The sequence below is a fragment of the Betta splendens genome, chromosome 5 (assembly GCF_900634795.4).
Source record: "Betta splendens chromosome 5, fBetSpl5.4, whole genome shotgun sequence".
Classification (NCBI taxonomy): domain Eukaryota; kingdom Metazoa; phylum Chordata; class Actinopteri; order Anabantiformes; family Osphronemidae; genus Betta; species Betta splendens.
In genome coordinates this window covers 9,700,993-9,719,593 of record NC_040885.2, presented here as the reverse complement: position 1 = coordinate 9,719,593, position 18,601 = coordinate 9,700,993, and the positions used below count along the sequence as shown (strand labels likewise).

The window sequence follows — 18,601 nt, the reverse complement described above, 5'->3', positions numbered from 1 at the left end:
AAGCCGGTTTGATCCCGCGGTGGCGCCCTTCCAATCATCACCTACTGCAGCAGACGTTGAGCCTACCTGTGGGGGAAGGCGTGCACGTGCCTCCGTTCTTGCAGTAGTCCCGGCACTGATCCACCTCACACCAGTCGCCTCCGTAATTGGGCTGGCACCGGCACTTGGGCTGCTTGTGTGCGTTGAGGAAACAGCTGCCGCCGTTCAGACACTGCACCGTGCACGGGCCGCTGGGAGGAGCTGCGGAGAGGCAGGTTCTCAGCCGCGCCCAAGGCGGTGGTGTGGTGTGAGGTGTACGTACGCACCGATGGGGGACGAGGTGGGCGCCGGCACCTCCACGCACGTGCCGTTGTCCAGCGTGCGTCCGTTGGGACAGGTGCAGACCGGCCCGCTGGGGCTGAGCAAGCACAGCCATTCACACTTCTTCCTGTCGCAGGGGTTGGCCACTGGAAAGGCGGAGAAAGACCCAGGATCAGAAAAGACTCGGCGGCTTCCCCGCGTCAGCGTCGGCGGAAGGCCGCAGACTCACTCTCCGGCTGCTTGTAGCGGTGGTACAGAACTATGTCCGTGGCGTGGTTCATGCCGGTCGTCAGGTTCTCGATGGGACCTCTGCCGAATTTATTGACCCGGAAGACGAAGTTGTTGGTGTAGGTCACGCCGTAGACGTAGTCCTCGAACACGTCGATGCCGAAGGGCTGATGCAGCTCTGTGGGCAAAGGCGAACACAAACGCAAACTGGCTTCGTTCCAACAACAGACACAAGCGGCGAATCGGGAAACCACCGACTGCACGCGGGCCGGTTGCACTCAACTGTTTTTAATGCTGTCCACAGCCACGACTGCGTCGCTGCCGTTCAGCCTCACGCTGCAGATCAAGGACAGCTTGGCGTCGGCCCAGTACAGACGCTCGTTGAAGTAGTCCACCGCCAGCCCTGCAGGAACACAAGCATCAAGGGCTCACACCGGGCTCAGAGCCCATCATTAAACCATTACCATCACTGCGCTTTACCAGTTGGCCACTGGATGTTTTCTTCCACCAGCGTCTCTCTCATTGTTCCATCCATAGCAGCCGTTTCGATCTTGGGGTGGTTCCCCCAGTCCGCCCAGTACATTTTCCTGAAGGCGGAAAGCTGCGTTTACCACTGCTGTTCTTTTGTAAACATCCAGAACAAGCTCCTCATGTCTTTGTACCCAACTCACCCTCTCTGGGGGTCGACCACGATGGCGTAGGGCTCATCGATCATGCCGGAGATGAGGGTCTTGCGATGGCGTGCTCTGCTTATCTGGGCCACCTCAATAACGTCTCTACCAGAGTCCGTCCAGTACAAGTTCCCCGCGACCCAGTCCACAGCGATGCCACGCGGCATTTTCAGGTCCGGGATCTGAACAAAGAGATGCAGAACGACACTGAGTAACGACTAGGGCACTAAGATACTTGCTTGTTTCTTTTAGCTTTGACATCACCAACGCATTTACCTCCAGGCTGCTGACCCGGGAGTCGCTCTGGCGTCGATTCCGGTTGCTGTTGGGGGACGAGGAGGACGAGGGCAAATCGTAGGAGGAGATGCGCCCCGTGTGCCAGTTGGTCCAGTAAATGCGGTTCTCCTTGACATGCAGGTCCATGGCGTCGATGCGCACGTTGGCATCGCCCAGGAAGATCTGCTCATAGCGCAGGTTCGGCATCGAAAAGTCCAAGCTGCGGATCTCGTTGTCGTCCGCGATGTAGACCACTAGCCTTTGATCTGGGAGTGCACAGGAAATGACGTCATACAAGATCAAAAAGACTCCATGCACGTGTAGTCAGACAGTGATGCTTGAAGCACTCACCATCAGCCTTGCAGATATCGTTGATTTTGGTGAAGTACTTGTGGCAGCTGCACTTATAGGAACCCTTGGTGTTGTTGCAGATGTGGGAGCAAACGCCGAACTGCTGGCACTCGTTCTTGTCTGCACAGAAGGTCACGCGACCCACGTTAGACATAGTCAGAGGTCACAGGTGAAGAATCGCTGAGGGGGGGGGGGGGTACCTTCGCATCGGTTGTGCCCTCTGGGCTGGAAGCCGGGTTTGCAGGAGCAGAAGGAGTCGGTGCCGTTCACCACGCAGTGAGCCTCGTCCCCGTCCCCGCACACCGTCCTGTTACTGTGACAGTCGTTCAGCCCCGCGTCTGAAGGCAGGGAAGGGAGCGTTCACGCCGGCAGCCACACGTCATGTGCTGCGATTATGACAAGCACGGCATGCTGGGACATGGCACCTTTCTTATTGCAGTTGACCTCATCGGAGCCATAGTCCTCGCAGTCGTTGAAGTAGTTGCAGACCAGCGCGGAGCTGATGCAGCGGCCGGTGGAGCACTGGAACTCCTCCTTCTGACACACTGGAGTGGGCGGAGTCACCTCTGAGGCAACGCAGGCGAGTCAGAGCTCGTTAATCACCCGGTTATCTCGAGCTGTGGTCGTCTCTAATGATACGCGGGAAAAAAACAAACTCACGGCAGTTGAGTTCGTCGCTGTCGTCGCCACAGTTGTTGACGCCGTCGCAGCGCTTCGACACGGGCAGACACACGCGGTCGTTGTGGCAGCGGAACTGTCTCGTGGGCGGACACTGGAAGTTGACTGAGGCAAAGAGGAGAGTGAGGCGACCGGACTCATCGAGTGGTCCTCAGCGACAGGTGACGGGCCGCGTCTCTTACCACACATTTCCGGCTTCTCGTCAGAGTTGTCTCCACAGTCGTCCTCACCGTCACACCTCCAGCCCAGCGGTTTGCACAGGGTGTTGTTGCACTGGAACTCGTCCTGGGGGCAGTGTCGTCCCACTGAGACGAGAAACGTAGGCCGAGGTTGGGAGAAGCCAAGGACACACAGCGTCCGCTGCAGTTCGTGTGTGTGTGTGTGTGTGTGTGTGTGTGTGTGTGTGTGTGTGTGTGTGTGTGTGTGTGTGTGTGTGTGCGCTTCCTACCGCCGCTGTCGCATTTCTCCTCATCGCTGCTGTCCATGCAGTCGGCGTCGGCGTCGCAGCGCCAGCGGATGGGGATGCAGTGGCCGTTTTTGCACTGGAATTGATCGCTGTCGCACTTCACATCGCAGCCGTTCTGGGGCAGAGCAGAATTATTTCCATTTGTGCCCCTAGTACAGCATGTCAAGAAAAAGAAAAAAAGATGGAAATGGTGGACTGGTACCTCGTCTGAGCCGTCGGCACAGTCGTGGTCTCCATCGCACTTCCAGCGCCCGGCGATGCAGCGGCCGTTACTGCAGGGGAACTCGCTCTCCGAACACTTACGAGGCACTGAGGACGGACAGAACAGGGTCAGAAGGGGGCGAGACAGAGTAAATGAGGAGGGGCAGAGGACTGAAGCAAGGAGAGCTGCGAGGAAAAGGGAGAGAGGAAAAGAGAAGAGCACGGGGAGGGGAGGGGGGGTTGTCTGTTCAAAGGCAGACTCACAGGAAGAAAATGAGGCTGAAAATTCATATTAGGGGTTTAACTCATTGGGCGCAGGCGTGGGGACGGTACGGCATACGGCACTGTATGCGGTGGAGGAGCTAGAGGGGTGGAGAAAGCCGGGGAGGAGCTCGGATACAAACACAAGCCGAGGGCACACAAGGACTGGGCGGCTGAAGACACCTACCTCTGGCTCACAGCAACGGGCCCGTGTGAAATGCAAAGTAGACACGAGATGATGTGAGATGTGCAAACGGCCACAGAACCGCCGGACTCAAAGAACTCAAAGGCTGAACCGTGCGCGAACACACGCGGCGGTGAGCGGCCCGTGGCGTCAACAACGAGCGGAGGAGGGGGACCTACCGCACTTGTCTTCGTCCGAGTTGTCCCCGCAGTCGTTGTCGTAGTCGCACTGCCAGCGGCCGGGCACGCAGCGGTTGTTCTTACAGCGGAACTGGTACGGCTCGCACGTCCGCTCGTCTGCGACCGGCACACAAGTGTAAACGCCGCGCCTCCGTTATCAACCCCCCCGTCTCCACCCGCCGCCACCTCTTACCGCACTCCTCCTTGGGCTCATCGGAGGCGTCGCCGCAGTCGTCCTCCCCGTCGCACTTCCACCGGGCCGGGATGCAGCGGCCCGAGTCCTTGCAGCGGAACTCGTCCACGCCGCACATCATCTGAGCTGCGAGAGAGAGAGGATTAGAGCGGGTGAGACGTTTCACTAGGCGCCACAGTCGCTCTACTCTGTGGGTTCCTGCAACGAACGGATGAGTCCTGTAATCGCTGTGCTAGAACGAAATCCCCCTGCTTTGATCCTGCTCAGACACAATAATGAACCACTGAATAATATCAAAGCAAAAATCATTGCTCTGCTTCTCTGAGTCGTTATAAGTGTCATAAAGCTCTAAATGTCAGAGCAATGCTTCTAGATTTACTGTGTAAATATCACTATCGACATGTCTTCTCATTGATATATTCAGCTCAGTAGTGAGGGAGATTTATAGCATTGTTTGCTAAGTCGCGCTTGTTATCTGGTGCAGTAACACTAAAGTGTGTCTTACTGCAGTTGGCAGGCTCATCGGATCCATCCACGCAGTCGTTGTCCCGGTCACACACCCAGACCCGTGGGATGCAGCGCTTGGTGATGGCGCACTGGAACTGGTTGGGGGCGCACGTCACTTCCGCTGCACAACAGACACAAGGCCAACGACGGCTTCAGGTCTTTATTGCATTCAACTGTGGGCATTTTGCTTCTTACAGTAGTTAAAGGTGCTAAAATTAAGATTCTGACCCCAGGATGGCACAACTGTTTACAGTTTATGTAATCTCCCACTGTGGAGGCTGAATGTGCTCAGCAAATGTCACGATAATTACAAAATGCAGCATCATTGGGCCTTGGGGCGGTGCCAGAGGAAAGGTCAAAGCGGACAGAGATGCTCTCAGGAGCGCGAACGCGTTCCGATATTTTCTATCTATCTGCTCATTAGACTCATGAATTAAAACTGAAGCCCGAGGCCCGATACAGGAAAGTTCACGAGTCACTGCGGTTGTTTGAGTTCGTTCTCTGAGGACCAGTTGCTTTCCAGTTCTATAAAACAGAAATACAGTCGCTTTGTCTAGAAGTGTATGTTCAGACAAATGAACCGCGGCTGTGATCAACATCCTTAGGCTCTACCAGGGATGGCCGAAGCAAACCAGGCGACTTACGACAGTCTTTCTCATCCTCCCCCTCTCCACAGTTGTCCTGTCCGTTGCAGCGGAAGATGCCGGGGATGCAGCGACTGGGGTGAGAGCATTTGAACTGGCTGGGCAGACACACGTGGATGTCTGGAGACGTCAGGACAACAGGTCATGGGTGATGGGTAAGAATGTGCAGACAGACAGATTTTAAACGCGAGTGTGTGGAGGCGCCTACCGCAGTTGGCCTCGTCGGAGTTGTCCTGGCAGTCGTTGTCTCCGTCGCAGATGTACGCTGGGTTGGTGCAGATGCCGGTGCCGCACTGGAACTGGCCCGGTCTGCATTTAAACTCGGCTGCAGGGCGAGAAACCACAGAGCGTTATTCAACCCCAACGGGGCAACACTTCACGCACATCATCCCCCGTGACTCACGGCACTCTGCTGGCTCGTCTGAGCGGTCCCCACAGTCATCCTCAGTGTCACACTTCCACCAGAACGGAATGCATTTGTCATTTTTGCAGACAAACTAAAGGAACACAGGAGGGATTTCTTCATATTACTATTATTATGTGTCTATTCAGGCTGTCAGCAAAAGGATGAACCTCCAGACGACGCACCTGACTGGCAGTGCAGTTGGACAAGCACTGTTTGCCGTCCGCTGCTAGGTAAAAGTTAGTGGGACAAGCGCACTTGTAGCCTCCTCCAGGCGACAGAAGACACAGGTTACTGCAGCCTCCGTTGTCCACCTGGCACGGGTGGTCGGCCACTAAAGGGCGGAGAAGGGAGAGGATCAGACGAGGACCGGGGGAAAAGTGTGAAGACGTGTGTTGGTTGTGAAGGGGTCAGTCTTGCCTTCAGGCTGTCGGTACGGGTGGTAAATGTGGACGTCCATGGGTCTGTGCAAGGTGCTGATCAGCATTGTCTTGTTGATTCCCAAGGTCTTATGAGCCCTGTTGATGGACTTGGTTTCCCAGTCTGTCCAGTAGATGTACTCCTCAAACAGGGTCATAGCAAAGATGTGGGGGATGTCCTGAGCAAGAACTGCAGGGGTGCAAGTACATGAGACGTAGGATATACACGCCTGTGTGTGTGTGTGTGTGTGTGTGTGTGTGTGTGTGTGTTACCCGTGTGTCTGCTGGAACCATCCAGGCTGGCGAACGCAATGTAGTCCTCTCGAGCGTCGGCCCAGTAGATGCGGTCGTTGACAAAGTCCAGCGTCAGACCGTTGGGCCACGTGATCTTATCCTCCACGATCACGCTGCGGTTGGTGCCGTCCATCCCAATCCTCCCTATGTGGGGGCTGTCTCCCCAGTCTGACCAGTACAGGTACCTGTCAGGGATGATTATTAGTCTCGCCAGCCCCGCATCCATTGTTCAGAAAGCCAGCCCTCTACGCTACGCTCACCCGTAGCGCACGTCCACAGCCACGGCCCGCGGCTCCCTCAGGCCACTGTTGACCAGGACCGTCCGGTAGGCTCCATTCAGCTTGGACACCTCGATGGTGTCCCGGCCCTTATCGCACCAGTACAGGTTTCCTCCGACCCAGTCCACTGCCAAGCCGTCTGGATTGCTGAGTGACGTGCGATGAAGCACCTAACAAATGAGCCACCAGTGCATAGTTCCTTTAATCGCTTTCCCAGCACACAAATGGCTGGGAATAAATCATGGTAAATAGAGGTTATATGACGGGAAGGACCACCCCCTCCCATATTAAGACGAGGGGCTGCTACTGTACCGACCTGGACGTCGCTGCCGTTGATGTGCATGCGTCGTATCATGCTGCCCTGCGTGGTCACGTCGGTCCAATAAATCATCTGCTGCCGGTAGTCAAAGTCCAGAGCCACCGCGTTGTTCAAGCCCTGTCCAAAGAACAGCAGCAGCGGCGCGAAGCATGAGACAAGCGCCCGCAGAGGCTCCACCCCATTCTGTGACTGAGACGCTCACCTGTTTGAGCAGCGTGTAGTTGGTGCCGTCCAAGTTGAGCTTCCTAAGGTAGTAACGGTTCGCAAAGATCAGGAAGGGCTCCTCATCTGCAGGAGCGGAGACACGGGGTGAGCAGATTCGCCTTTAACACCTGTCGGAATGTTAATGAGCCGTCATGGCTCCTACCGGAGGTGGATTTGCATATAGTGGGGTTTTCGGGGCTCATCAGGAAGCCGTCCACACACAGGCAGTGGAAGCTGCCGTGCGTGTTGATGCAGCGCTGCGTGCACGGGTAGGTGGTCGTGCACTCGTCCACGTCCACGCACGTCTTGCCGTCGTCCTTCAGGCGGAAGCCCGGGTGGCAGCGGCACTGGGGGGGGCAAAGGGGGCGGAGCTGAAGCAACGGGGGCGCTGTTTGTCTCAGAGCGGGAGTCAGAGTGTGGCCTACCTTGAAGCCTATCTTCAGGTCCTGGCAGAGCTGGGAGCAGCCGCTCAGTTTGCTGTTCAGGCACTCGTTGACGTAGCAGTCGAGCTCGTCGGAGCCGTCGCCGCAGTCGTCTTTGTGGTCGCAGAGCAGCGTCTCGCTGACACAGTTTCCATTTTTGCAGGCGTACGCGGTGTCGTTACATCGCTTCTCTGCTCAGTGAAGACAGGGAGTCACAGGGAAAACACGGGTCAGTGATATCTATGAGCCTGTGGAGGACGCCCTCTTCAACTGAGACACTACTGTGTGTTTCTGTTTCACCGAGCCCAGTGCAGCGCGGGTTCTTGGGCGCCTCGTCCGATTGGTCGTGACAGTCAAAATCCCCATCGCACTCCCATGAACTCTGAATGAGGCAGCGGCCGTTGGCACAGCGGAAGTCGTTGGGTCCGCACGTGGGGTACTCTGCGTTTGGAGGAGAGTCGAGCTCGTTACTAGACATGGCGGCCCGATAAGGCGGCAGCGAGAGGCCGCGGGTGTCGCTCACCACACTCCGGGGACTCGTCCGAGCCGTCGCTGCAGTCCTTGTCGTGGTCGCACATGAAGTGTTTGGGGATGCACTGTCGGTTCTGGCACATGAACTCATTGCTGCTGCACGTGTTGTTGAACACTGGGACACGGAAACAGTTGGTGAGTGTTGATCCTCTGAGTTCAGATGCACGTGCGGCTGCCTGCACTCACCGCATCCAGCTTTGACGCTCTCGTCCGCTCCGTCAGGACAGTCTTTGTCCCCGTCACACTTCCAGCGCTGGGGGACGCACATGTGGGACCCGGGACACTGGAACGCGTCAGGGCTGCAGGTTCGCGTCTCTGTGATGAAAAGAGGCCGTCGAGGGTCATTTTGAGGCATTGGGCCGTTAGAGCGGGGTGCGTCGCGGCCACTCACTGCAGTTGTTGTCCTCGTCGCTGCTGTCGCCGCAGTCGTCGGCGCCGTCGCACACCCAGCGCTTGGGAATGCAGCGGTGGTTCCCGCACTCGAACTGGGAGGCCGAGCAGAACTTATCTGAAAAGCACAGGAGGAACAGGGTAAAAGCACCGAGCACCTGTCGCGCGTCAGGCGGATCGGGATTCAGGATCCCAACGCACCACAGTGAGCCTCGTCGGCGCCGTTCTCACAGTCGTTCTCCTTGTCGCAGGTCCAGCTCATGGGGATGCAGCGTCCGCTGGGACACGCGAAGAAGGGGGTGGGACACTTCGCCCGCCCGCTCCCTGGCGAGTCAACATCAACGGGTTGAGTCAGCACGAAGAAACAAAACTATTGTAATTTAGACTTTATTCTATCTGAGGATAAAAACTGTACATTTAGGGGGAAGCTCTCCATATTTCGGTGGCTGGTAAAGTACCTGGGCAGTTCTTTTCATCAGAGAAGTCTCCACAGTCATTAGCTCCATCGCACTGCCATGAAGGGGCGTAGCAGAGCGTGGTGAACTCGCACTTTTGAAATGTCACTCCCTTCACTCCCAGATGGAAGTAGCTGGAACAGTCGGTGGCAGCTTGACAAAGAGAGCAGAACCCTGTTACACCACGTCCCGAGAGGAGGCTTTTTTGCTGAATGGAGGTTTCTTTTCAACTCGTTCTGAACCTACAGCAGCCGATCTCGTCGCTGGCGTCCTCGCAGTCCACCTTCTGGTTGCATTTGCTGGAGTTGGAGATGCAGCCTCCGTCTCTGCACTGGAACTGATCGGCCGAGCACAGTGTGGCTGCGCACGCAGACAGAGCCTTAATACGGTTTCCTCAGGTCTCGAACGCCGCTCGCTCAATCAGGAGACGCGACTCACCGTTGCAGAAGAGTTCGTCGGAATTGTCTCCGCAGTCGTCCCGCCCGTTGCACCAGGAGCCGAGGCTCACGCAGCGGCCGTTCACGCAACGCCGGTAACCCTTCTTGCACACGCGGTTGGCTGAGAAGCACACGGGGAAAACGAAAGGGCTCAGATGACACAACCAGAGAACAAGCAGGGAAACTAGAACGCTCAGGCAGTGAAAACGAGTCCACTCACAACAGTAGGACTGTTTCTCGTCAGACTTGTCCTTGCAGTGGGCTGTGCCATCACAAGTCAGGGTGTATTTCACGCAGTCTCCATTTCCACATTCGAACTCATCGATGCTGCTGCATGTAGTGTTAAGAGCTGAGAGACCAAGACAGAAGAATGCGCTTAGAAAGAACTGGCTTTGCTGTAGAGCTGTCCAACTGAAAACCCTGCACTCAAAACAAATGAGTCCTGGTTTGTATTACCTACGCAGGTGCTGTCCTCCAAAAGCTTCCTATCGCCACGGCAACTGCAGTTGACCCTCCCGTCAGAGGTCAGCAGACACAGGTCCTGACAGCCCCCATTGTTCACTCGGCACGGAGAGAACTCACCTACGCACACACGAGACGGGTTGAACACACGGCGGACGTTTCTGACCCCGCGTCCCACAGGCAGACGCCCCCCCACACACCATCGCACGCACCCACAGCGGCAGACACACGCGGCAGCGCCTCTGCCGCTGCTCAATGCGTGATTTAATGTGACTCGGTATAAATGGGATTTGCAGCTATTACCCCGGGCTCTCGGCTTATATCGCCGGCGCGGGCACCGGAGCGCGATAAGAGTTTAGTGAATGAGGCAACTTCAGGGGGAAGATGGCCGATGATATGACGGACGGGGAGAAAAGTGGTGCGCTGATTTAATAGAATGTGGACGACGGGAGGCATGCAATAAGACGAGGATGGGGAAAAAGGTGTGGACGTATGGATAATGTGACTGGAGGATCAATTTAGAAGGTGTGTGCGTGGTAATGTAGAGCAGACGGGCTCATTGTGGAGGTGAATCTGCTGAAGTGTCACTCCCAGATTACTTTTGTGATCTCATTAACTGCTCTGCTGGAGCAGAATTGCATTTTAGCTCATATGTTTTGTGTTTGTGTGTGTTGAAGCACACCGAACGCCTCCTCCAAAGCGCTTATACACTACCCATTCGTTTTACTTAATGGTATTGATTTGTAATGGCCGTACTGCCATGAAGTTATCACCAGAGAATGAGTGGTAATATACAGCAGTAATGGCTTTTCACATTATTAAGATACTGCCTCATATTGTTGCTAGAGGTAAATGTTCACAATGTCAAATCATCATACTACATATCGTAAAAACTCACAGCTATTGGTGTCATTGGCCACAGCGACGATGCCCATTGGCTGCTGAGGGATGTCAGCGCGCAGCACCTTCATGTCTCCTCCCGTGAACTTGTCAGTGCGAAGCACGGCCCTCCTCACCCAGTCGGTCCAAAAGATGTAATTGCCGTAGACGGCCAGGCCGAAGGGGTGGACCGGCTCATTCTTCAGCAACACCTGCAGGGGGAAGCACAGCCACAGCCACAGCCACGTCACGCAGACACATTCCAGCCTTCACACTTATTACCATCTGGTACTGGATTCAATCCCACGACGCCGCTTTACTGCAGAACAAATATTTTCATAATGCAACTTAATTGATGCAGCGTGCGTGTCTGCACGCGAGCGCTTGTCACTCACGTAGCGCCGGCTGCCGTCGTACTCGCAGCGCTCGATCTTGTCCAGCGTGGCGTCGGAGAAGTAGAGCTTCTCAGCGTGGTGGTCTATGGCCAGGCCGTTGGGGGTTCGGATGTCGGTGCCGATGATCACGAGGACGTTGGAGCCGGTCAGCGTGGCGCGCATGATACTGGGAGAGTGCTCGTTCCAGTTGGTCCAGAACATGAGGCTGCAGGGGGGAGGGCGCGGAATGAAGCGGCAGAACAACGTGCAAACGAGTCATTTTGGGGGGGGTGAGTCGCATCAGACCTCTGGCACTCGTCGAGGACGAAGGCTCGGGGGTGGTCGTCTCCCGCCATGGTGACCACCGTGTGCCGGTCGACGGCGCCCCAGCGGCTCTGGTCCACGGTGTGTCGGGTGATGGTGGAGGTGGTGTAGCTGGTCCAGTACAGCATATCCCAGCCCCTGTGGTAGGCCAAGCCCTCCACCGAGCCCACATCTGCAGAACCACAGGGGAAAAAGTTTCACGAAAGACACATTTAAAGGGAAAGATGAAGACGGCAGAGGAGAAGTAAGACGGGGGACGTCAATCCCACGACGGTGCTAAAAGTCTGGGCTTCTTGGCAGCGGCTCAGCGCTGGCAGGCTGCAGAGTCACGGCTACGAACGCGGCCGTGAAGTATTAATGACCGGGAACACAGTGTGATCCGAGGCTTTTATCCAGCAAACAGCTCGCTCAAAAGGTCACAATAACAGCAACGGGCTGGTGTTCTTTCCATCGGACCACCTCATCAGCAGACGAGGAGTGGAAAGTCATTTCTGCAACTCCACAGCCAAGACGGGGAAATAAAAGAAATGAATCCACGCGCTCGCACCCAGTCGCTGCCGGACAAATGCTATTACTGCTCACTCTCAGGTCTTGGTGCTGTGATGTAGCTCCAGGTGTGATCCAGAGGAGACGACCTCAGAACATCGACAACTTTCACTACCAGGTGGGACACTTGACACCACACCTCCACCGCAGAGCTGAGCTGAACACAAAAACGGACCCTCTGCGTGTGGCGCCCATTAATCAGAGCGCTGAGTATCAATGGAAAGCAACATAAAATCCATTTCCTCTATTTTAGTGGCGTTAATGAATTGTAAAGTCGCAGTCTGCGGCACTGCCTCCTCAAATTCTTCATTTCTGTTTATCATCACGTTGATGTTGACCTGAGGCTGTGTAGCTTATCTATACAGTTTAGCCTATGCCGTACTATAATTAAGATGAGATGGATTTAAATCTTTGTGTTCAGCTGGTTCTTCGGGCACCAGTCATTTATACTACACTTATCTGCATTGGTTTTATAGGACTGTGCTATCACAGCAGATGTCAATAATTACCTTCATTTCTGAAGGCAAACACCACTTTTATCAGCTTCTCTCTGTCTATATGTGTGCAGAATTTATAGCACATATATACAGTATCTCTATAGACTATATATCTATAATGAGAGGGACAATGCATCTAGAAAATATACGAATCAGAAAAATGAACAGAAACCAAGTGGACGCTGGGAAAAACTGCGCTCGGCCTCGTTGGACCCTCCCACAGAAACCAGGCCAGCCCCCCCCCCGTCCTGCTCTGTGATAATCAGTCCAGAGTTCACCTGTCACTTAGTGTCCGACTGTCGAGCTTCTCTTCCCCAGCGCTTCTCGTCTACTACCACCACTCGAGAGACCTCTTCCCGCTCCTGCATTGCACAGCCCTGATTGGGATGTGTCTGTGGAGTCACCGCCTGCACTGAGGTGACAGGAAATCACTATCGACACTTAACTGGGATCGGGGAGAAGGTACGAAGCCCCTCTGATACCATTTCCTTCAATTCAATTCAAAAGACTTTTATCTGGACTGTGGAATGACGTGATTCCCAGGAAGCTGATTTAGCACCGTTACGAAACCAGGAAACGTCTGTCTCACGTCAATGCATGTAAGTTATGCTTATGTGTGTAATCTCCTTTAGTCAATATTGATAGATTTTGAAACCACCTTGCTTTTAGATGACTGGGAATCTGTGTGCTGTTATTTCTGCTATTGACTCAAAGCGTGAGTAATGCTTCCCTTATGTATTATCAGCAGTTTTATGACCAGCGTGAGCATATTGACCCATCCACTAGTGCACTTGGGTGCTAACAGTAGCACTATGACCAGACGCTACCGTCACACCTGACGACAGGATGCCCCTGTGGAATGGCACCAGCCCAACGGATCTGCTGGGAAACGCCAGCGACACCGGTGTGGGCAGAGTGGAGCGGGTGCTGGTCCCCATGCTAGACGTCCTGATTCTGGTGCTGGGGGTCGGGGGGCACAGCGTGGTGATGGTGATCCTGTGTGGGAGGGGGCTGCCGCGCGCTGGACAGTTTGCCCCGGGCTCCATGACGGGCACGGGCACCGACATCCTCCTGATGGCTCTGAGCGCCGCCGACCTTGTGCTGCTCGCCATGCTGCCCTTCCACACCGTGGCCACGGCGCTGCAGCACTGGCCTTTCGGGGAGGCGATGTGTCGCCTGGTGGGCTTCCTGGGATCGGCCTGCACCTCCGCCAGCGTCTTCACGCTGGCCGCACTGGCCGTGTCGCGGTACATGACGGTGGTGCGGCCTGCCAGGGCCTACTCCCTCCTCTCCCCGCGCCGGGTGTCCGTTGCCGCCGCGCTCCTCTGGATTCCGGCCTGCTGCCTGGCGGCTCCCCAGCTGATCTTCCGCTACGTGGGGAACTCGCAACCAGCCTCCGATGACCTCGCCTGCTCCGCCTTCGTGTCCCACCAGGACCAGTTGATATATGGGGTGCTGCACTTCGTCATGGCCTTCCTGCTGCCGCTGGTCACCATCGCGGTGGCCTACGGCGGCATCTACGTGTTCCTGTGGCGCGGCCAGCACGCCGGCCGGGCGCCCCAAGTGGAGCGCTACCAGAGCAAAGTGACCCAGACGTCGGCCATGCTGGTGCTGGCGTTCACGCTGTGCTGGCTGCCGTCCTACAGCCTGACGCTGGCGCTGCTGGCAGAAGAAAGCTCAGGAGCCACTGGCACCTACCCACGCTACGGGGCCTTCACTGTGTTTGCACGCTTTATGGCAACCTCGTCTACTGTGGTGAATCCCATCCTCTATGTGCTCATGTCCCAAAAATTCAGACAGGACTTGTTACGTTTGTTCAGGAGGAAAGGACAAAGAGCAAGTGGGGCTGTGGCTTTGGCTGCTACCTGACAGTGAGCCTATCAGCTGATAAAGCTGATCACCTTGACCTCAAAGACTGGAAGTCACAATAAAACAATTACAAGCTGAGAGACTTATGTAACTGATGAGAAAATTCTACTCTGGAAGGCAAAACACGCAGCACGGGCAGCAGCTTTCCAATTCAACACAACAGTCTCCGTGGAAGAGCAAACCATTTGCTGGCAGCTACTGCTGTACAGACTCAGTGGGACAAACAGCCCTGAATCACGCATTCCTTGTAAAAGCAGCATGAAAGTAAAAGCACTTTGGTGAAACATTAACAGTGCACCTGTGTTTTGTCGTGTCGAGATAAGGTGAATGAAGGTCCATCTGTAAATAGGAAAGTCATTTATGTCGATTGTAGTCTGGTTGCAAATTCACAATAAAAGCGTCCCGGGGTCAGATTAGATCAGTGGTGTGTGGAGGGTTTTGAGCAAATCCAGCTGTGCTCGTCTGCAGGAACAATGATTACACGTTTACGGCTAAGGAAATGAAAACCAGAGACGAGCCGCCTCAAATGTGGGAGGGCTCAGTGCGACGGAGGTAAACACGAGTGTGGTGGGTGGAAGAAGGGTTCACACAAACTCACTGTCCACCACAAGCTTGTGGTTGGAGCCGTCGTCGCTGATCTGCTGGATGTTGCCGAAGTGGATGTCGCTGAAGAAGATGCGGTTGGCCCCCTTCCCGCCGCCTCCCCTGTAGTCGAACGTGAGCGCTATGACGTTCTTCATGCGCAACGGGTCCTCGAACGGCTGTATGGGCGCGTTGAGGTTGTTCTCGTCCGACAGGTGCACGCTCTTCAGGATGGTGCGCTCCGAGTAGAGCAGGTAGCCGTCGTAGTCGCGGCAGCCGCGGCCGTCCTCGGCCAGCATGCCGTGGGCGCAGGCGCACGTGCGCTGCTCGCTGCCGCGGTACAGACACAGCTGCTGGCAGCCGCCGTTTTTGACTTTGCACACGTTCGTTCCTGTGGGCAGAGACGGAAGTCGCCGCTTCAGCATTGGAAAAAACACTCGACACTGGGGTTGTTGTCGGCAATGCAATTTTAGTTTAGCTAATCATGTCACAGCTCTACATATTTAACAAACAACCCGCATGCTAACCTTGTTGTCTGGCCCTGTTGAAAACCTTGATGTCCTTGAGTTGCACCCCGATACCAGTCCTTAGCGACACTGACTCTGTAGCGTTGTCCTTGCTGCCTCTCTTTATGGAGCCGTTAGCGTGCGTCCTGGTTCAAAGCAGACGAATTATTCCATTTAAATGAAATGATTAAACGGAGGTTGAAGGTCGCGGTGGTAAAAACAGGGAGGACTGAGTAGCGGTGTACATCGGACCTGTCGCTCCAGTAGATGTAGTTCTCAAACACAGAGACAGAGAACATGTCCATGTTGTTGTTGGCCAGCACCACCTCCCTGTTCTCGCCGGTCTCCAGGTTGATGCGCTCTATTTTGTCCGTCCTGGCATCACACCAGTACAGCAACCCCTCCTGCAGGCACACGGTGGGTTATGCATTGTATAGTGTTCAAATATACTAGTATGAGGAATCGTCAGGTATACTGCACCTCATAGTCGATGGAGATGCCGTTGGGCCAGCTAATGCTGACATTGACCAGCACAGCCCTCTGAGAGCCGTCCAGACGAGACCGTTCAATGCGAGGGTACTGGCCCCACTCTGTCCAGAAGAGGTAGCTACACACATAAAACCGGCGGAGACAGCAATCGATAATGAGCGAAGTGAAAGGCGACAGCTACAAAGGTTGCTAGTGCTACGCCCGGCGTCGTTTCCTCTCACCCTTTCTCAGGGTGGACGGTGATGGCGCGAGGCTTGTCCAGGCCCTGGGAGATCACCACGTAGCGGAAGGAGCCGTTCAGTCTGGCCACCTCGATCACGTCAAAGCCCTGGTCTGTCCAGTAGATGTTACCTGCAGAGGACAGAGAAGGAGCAATGTCATTTACTGCATCTCCTATTTTATTTACGTTCAAGTGATGCAAGGAATCAGCTCTATAGTCTATTTCCCCTCACCTGCTATCCAGTCAACAGCGATTCCTTCCACTCTGCCGATGCCATTCGTGACCACATCCTCTCTCCAGGTCTGGTCTCTCTTGGCCCTGCTAATAGTGCTCAGGCCCATGTCGACCCAGTAGATAGTGTCATTGTCTGGAAATATATGTTTATGTATTATAGAGATGAACAAAATGGATAAAGTTGTGATAAATCCGTGGTGAATAGAGAGCGGAGTGGTTCTTACCAGCATGGAAGTCAATGCCCACGGCTAATGATGTGCCAGACACTGGAACCAGGGCATCAGACTTGTCTGATGGGTCCAGAGGAATACCACGTATGCCCTCGTGTACAGAGTACAGCAGGAAGGAGCCGACACCTACGGCGAGCGATCAGAGTTCAGTATTCTGATGATTTAAAAGGCACGTTTGACCCGTCTGTCAGCGCTAATGCCCGTGCGGGAACGCGTCGTACCCTCACAGGACTGCTGGCCTGTGCGCAGGCTGTATCCTGCTGTGCACATGCAGGCCCTGGTGCTCGGGGAGGTGGGGAGACACAGCTGGGAACAGTCTCCGTTGTTATTGCTGCAGAGATTTGTGCCTAGAAACCCGAAACCATGAGAACAAACACACACAACGAATCAAAGAGGAGTAAGAGGCATGTTTTGGCTTAGACAAACAGGCAGACCCTCGACCAGACAAGGACACATTCTCCTTCATTCGGGCCGTTCTCGCCAACTAAAACAAACGTTCTCGTCGTTCCGGCTGCATGTGACGGCCGGCGGCGCACCTTTCTGCACAGTTTCGTTGTAGATCTTCATGTGCATCATGGGGGAAGTGCTGTTCCTGAGGACTTTCCAACTGCCGCCGTCCTTCTTGTCACAAGTTCCTATCTGGTCGGTGCCTTGGTCTGCCCACCACAACTTGTCCCCTAAGAGACAGAGCACCGAACCCAACGGCCACTTTAAGTCCAAAAAAGGATCTATCGCTTGAAGGACAACAAACAACTAATAACCAAGTTATTATATGTCATGGCTGATTTTCTGGACACCCACCCATGATAGCCAGAGCAGTGGCCTTTGTCAGTTTGCCCCTGACCCCCTCAAGCACCTCCAGTCCAGACCCGTCGAGTTTGCAGCGATTGATGGTGCTGTTTCCTGAGCTGATCCAATAAAGCTGCTCAGTGTCAAAGTCGATGGAGAGGCCTGGAAAACAAAATGACAGCGCTGATGTTTATTAACCCGTCTGATCCCCAGCGTTTGCCATCGGGAAAAGGTTCCGCTTGTCACTCACCGACTGGACCTTTCTGGTTGGTGAAGAGGACGCTAATGTTGCTGCCGTCTGTGTTGGCCATGCTGATGTTGTCCCCATCTGTCCAGTAGAGCTTCCTGCAGGTGGCATTAGTAGAAGCAACAGGACCTCACAGTTATTAACCAAAGCATATTTTTATTTTATCGAAATCCCAATTAACTTCATACGATGCTAATGAAATTTGTTGCAACAGAATTACAGCTGAGTTGGCGAAAGGCCTAAGTCTATATTTGTGTAGTATTTATCTCCTGCCACCTCCTCATCACCCACTTCCTGTTAAGTCTTACCACGTACGCCACACCTCTTTTTGTTGGTAATGTGGCTTTAAATAACAGTTTGTGAGCATTTAAACTCCTACAGTGCAGTGTTTCTGCGCGGACATAATCAAGTTTGAGTTTCGCAATCCCCCACCCAGTCCTGGACGGATTCTGGGCAGCGTGTTTGTGACAGCCCCAGCATCTGCTTCTCATTTCCCCCCCCCCATGCCAACAATGCTCTGATCGGAAACATTCTGGTGCTTCAGTAGGCAGCAAAGACTTTAAAAGGGAGGAAGCACTGCTAAAAAAACAGGAGAAAATATCTGCCCTTATCCACTCTTAGTACGCAAATACACAAACTCCTGCAGGAGAAAAGAAAATATACAGGTATAAACAGAGATGGTCTGTCTCTGCGACAGGAAGGGCCACCGCCAGGCTCAGGAGCTCCGAAGGATGAGGTTTCAGGAAGAAAGAGAGGACATTAGCCCCGAAAGACAGACAGGAAGGGAATGAATGAAAGAGACATATGAAAACAGAAACAGTGACCGACGGTGACGCTGGCTGTAAATAATTTATCCACAGGCTTTGTGAGCTCAGAATTCAAATTGAGAAAGAGTGAGAGAATAAGAGAGTGGCAGCAGAGGAAGATGACATGAGGGGAGAAAAACTGGAAGCACTTCCCGACTGTAGAAACAGTCAGAGGTCAGCAGCCATTTATTCCAGACTACTGTCATTGCTGACTGCAAACAGAGCGGAGCGTGTGTGTGTGTGTGTGTGTGTGTGT

At 54.4% G+C, this 18,601-nt stretch overlaps 2 protein-coding genes across 6 annotated transcripts in view; one reads left to right on the top strand and one right to left on the bottom strand.

The window, feature by feature from the left end:
- LOC114856385 (low-density lipoprotein receptor-related protein 1-like) overlaps nt 1-18,601 on the bottom strand; it is a 69,616-nt gene that overhangs the window by 2,181 nt on the left and 48,834 nt on the right. For all 4 annotated transcript variants that reach the window (XM_029152294.3, XM_029152295.3, XM_029152297.3 and 1 more), the window contains exons 31-82: nt 17,543-17,637; nt 17,305-17,454; nt 17,040-17,180; nt 16,725-16,850; nt 16,498-16,629; nt 16,272-16,406; nt 16,041-16,170; nt 15,811-15,937; nt 15,583-15,734; nt 15,352-15,476; nt 14,841-15,215; nt 11,313-11,502; nt 11,028-11,232; nt 10,652-10,844; nt 9,748-9,873; nt 9,512-9,640; nt 9,293-9,412; nt 9,101-9,214; nt 8,858-9,007; nt 8,601-8,723; nt 8,401-8,517; nt 8,196-8,324; nt 8,002-8,124; nt 7,779-7,919; nt 7,482-7,669; nt 7,220-7,403; nt 7,055-7,140; nt 6,850-6,969; nt 6,516-6,703; nt 6,235-6,440; nt 5,963-6,151; nt 5,728-5,876; nt 5,543-5,636; nt 5,348-5,464; nt 5,140-5,259; nt 4,494-4,616; nt 3,989-4,114; nt 3,796-3,912; nt 3,173-3,279; nt 2,953-3,085; nt 2,687-2,809; nt 2,487-2,609; nt 2,252-2,392; nt 2,027-2,164; nt 1,827-1,946; nt 1,476-1,741; nt 1,200-1,381; nt 1,009-1,115; nt 812-931; nt 530-706; nt 306-446; nt 67-240 (exon numbers count right to left, since the gene is read on the bottom strand). In XM_029152294.3, coding sequence (XP_029008127.1) covers nt 67-240; nt 306-446; nt 530-706; nt 812-931; nt 1,009-1,115; nt 1,200-1,381; nt 1,476-1,741; nt 1,827-1,946; nt 2,027-2,164; nt 2,252-2,392; nt 2,487-2,609; nt 2,687-2,809; nt 2,953-3,085; nt 3,173-3,279; nt 3,796-3,912; nt 3,989-4,114; nt 4,494-4,616; nt 5,140-5,259; nt 5,348-5,464; nt 5,543-5,636; nt 5,728-5,876; nt 5,963-6,151; nt 6,235-6,440; nt 6,516-6,703; nt 6,850-6,969; nt 7,055-7,140; nt 7,220-7,403; nt 7,482-7,669; nt 7,779-7,919; nt 8,002-8,124; nt 8,196-8,324; nt 8,401-8,517; nt 8,601-8,723; nt 8,858-9,007; nt 9,101-9,214; nt 9,293-9,412; nt 9,512-9,640; nt 9,748-9,873; nt 10,652-10,844; nt 11,028-11,232; nt 11,313-11,502; nt 14,841-15,215; nt 15,352-15,476; nt 15,583-15,734; nt 15,811-15,937; nt 16,041-16,170; nt 16,272-16,406; nt 16,498-16,629; nt 16,725-16,850; nt 17,040-17,180; nt 17,305-17,454; nt 17,543-17,637 — 7,607 coding nt within the window. The remainder of the gene's footprint in view (nt 1-66; nt 241-305; nt 447-529; nt 707-811; nt 932-1,008; nt 1,116-1,199; nt 1,382-1,475; nt 1,742-1,826; nt 1,947-2,026; nt 2,165-2,251; nt 2,393-2,486; nt 2,610-2,686; nt 2,810-2,952; nt 3,086-3,172; nt 3,280-3,795; nt 3,913-3,988; nt 4,115-4,493; nt 4,617-5,139; nt 5,260-5,347; nt 5,465-5,542; nt 5,637-5,727; nt 5,877-5,962; nt 6,152-6,234; nt 6,441-6,515; nt 6,704-6,849; nt 6,970-7,054; nt 7,141-7,219; nt 7,404-7,481; nt 7,670-7,778; nt 7,920-8,001; nt 8,125-8,195; nt 8,325-8,400; nt 8,518-8,600; nt 8,724-8,857; nt 9,008-9,100; nt 9,215-9,292; nt 9,413-9,511; nt 9,641-9,747; nt 9,874-10,651; nt 10,845-11,027; nt 11,233-11,312; nt 11,503-14,840; nt 15,216-15,351; nt 15,477-15,582; nt 15,735-15,810; nt 15,938-16,040; nt 16,171-16,271; nt 16,407-16,497; nt 16,630-16,724; nt 16,851-17,039; nt 17,181-17,304; nt 17,455-17,542; nt 17,638-18,601) is intronic.
- LOC114856400 (galanin receptor type 2) lies at nt 11,533-14,532 on the top strand. Of its 2 annotated transcripts, none has more exons than XM_029152334.3 (3): nt 11,533-11,994; nt 12,692-12,972; nt 13,119-14,532. In XM_029152334.3, the coding sequence occupies exon 3, from the start codon at nt 13,220-13,222 to the stop codon at nt 14,240-14,242; it is 1,023 nt and encodes a 340-aa protein (XP_029008167.1). In that variant the 5' UTR covers nt 11,533-11,994; nt 12,692-12,972; nt 13,119-13,219; the 3' UTR covers nt 14,243-14,532. The 2 variants fall into 2 exon arrangements, with proteins under 2 accessions (XP_029008167.1, XP_055364719.1); XM_055508744.1 differs by having other exon boundaries at nt 11,533-12,790; nt 12,881-12,972.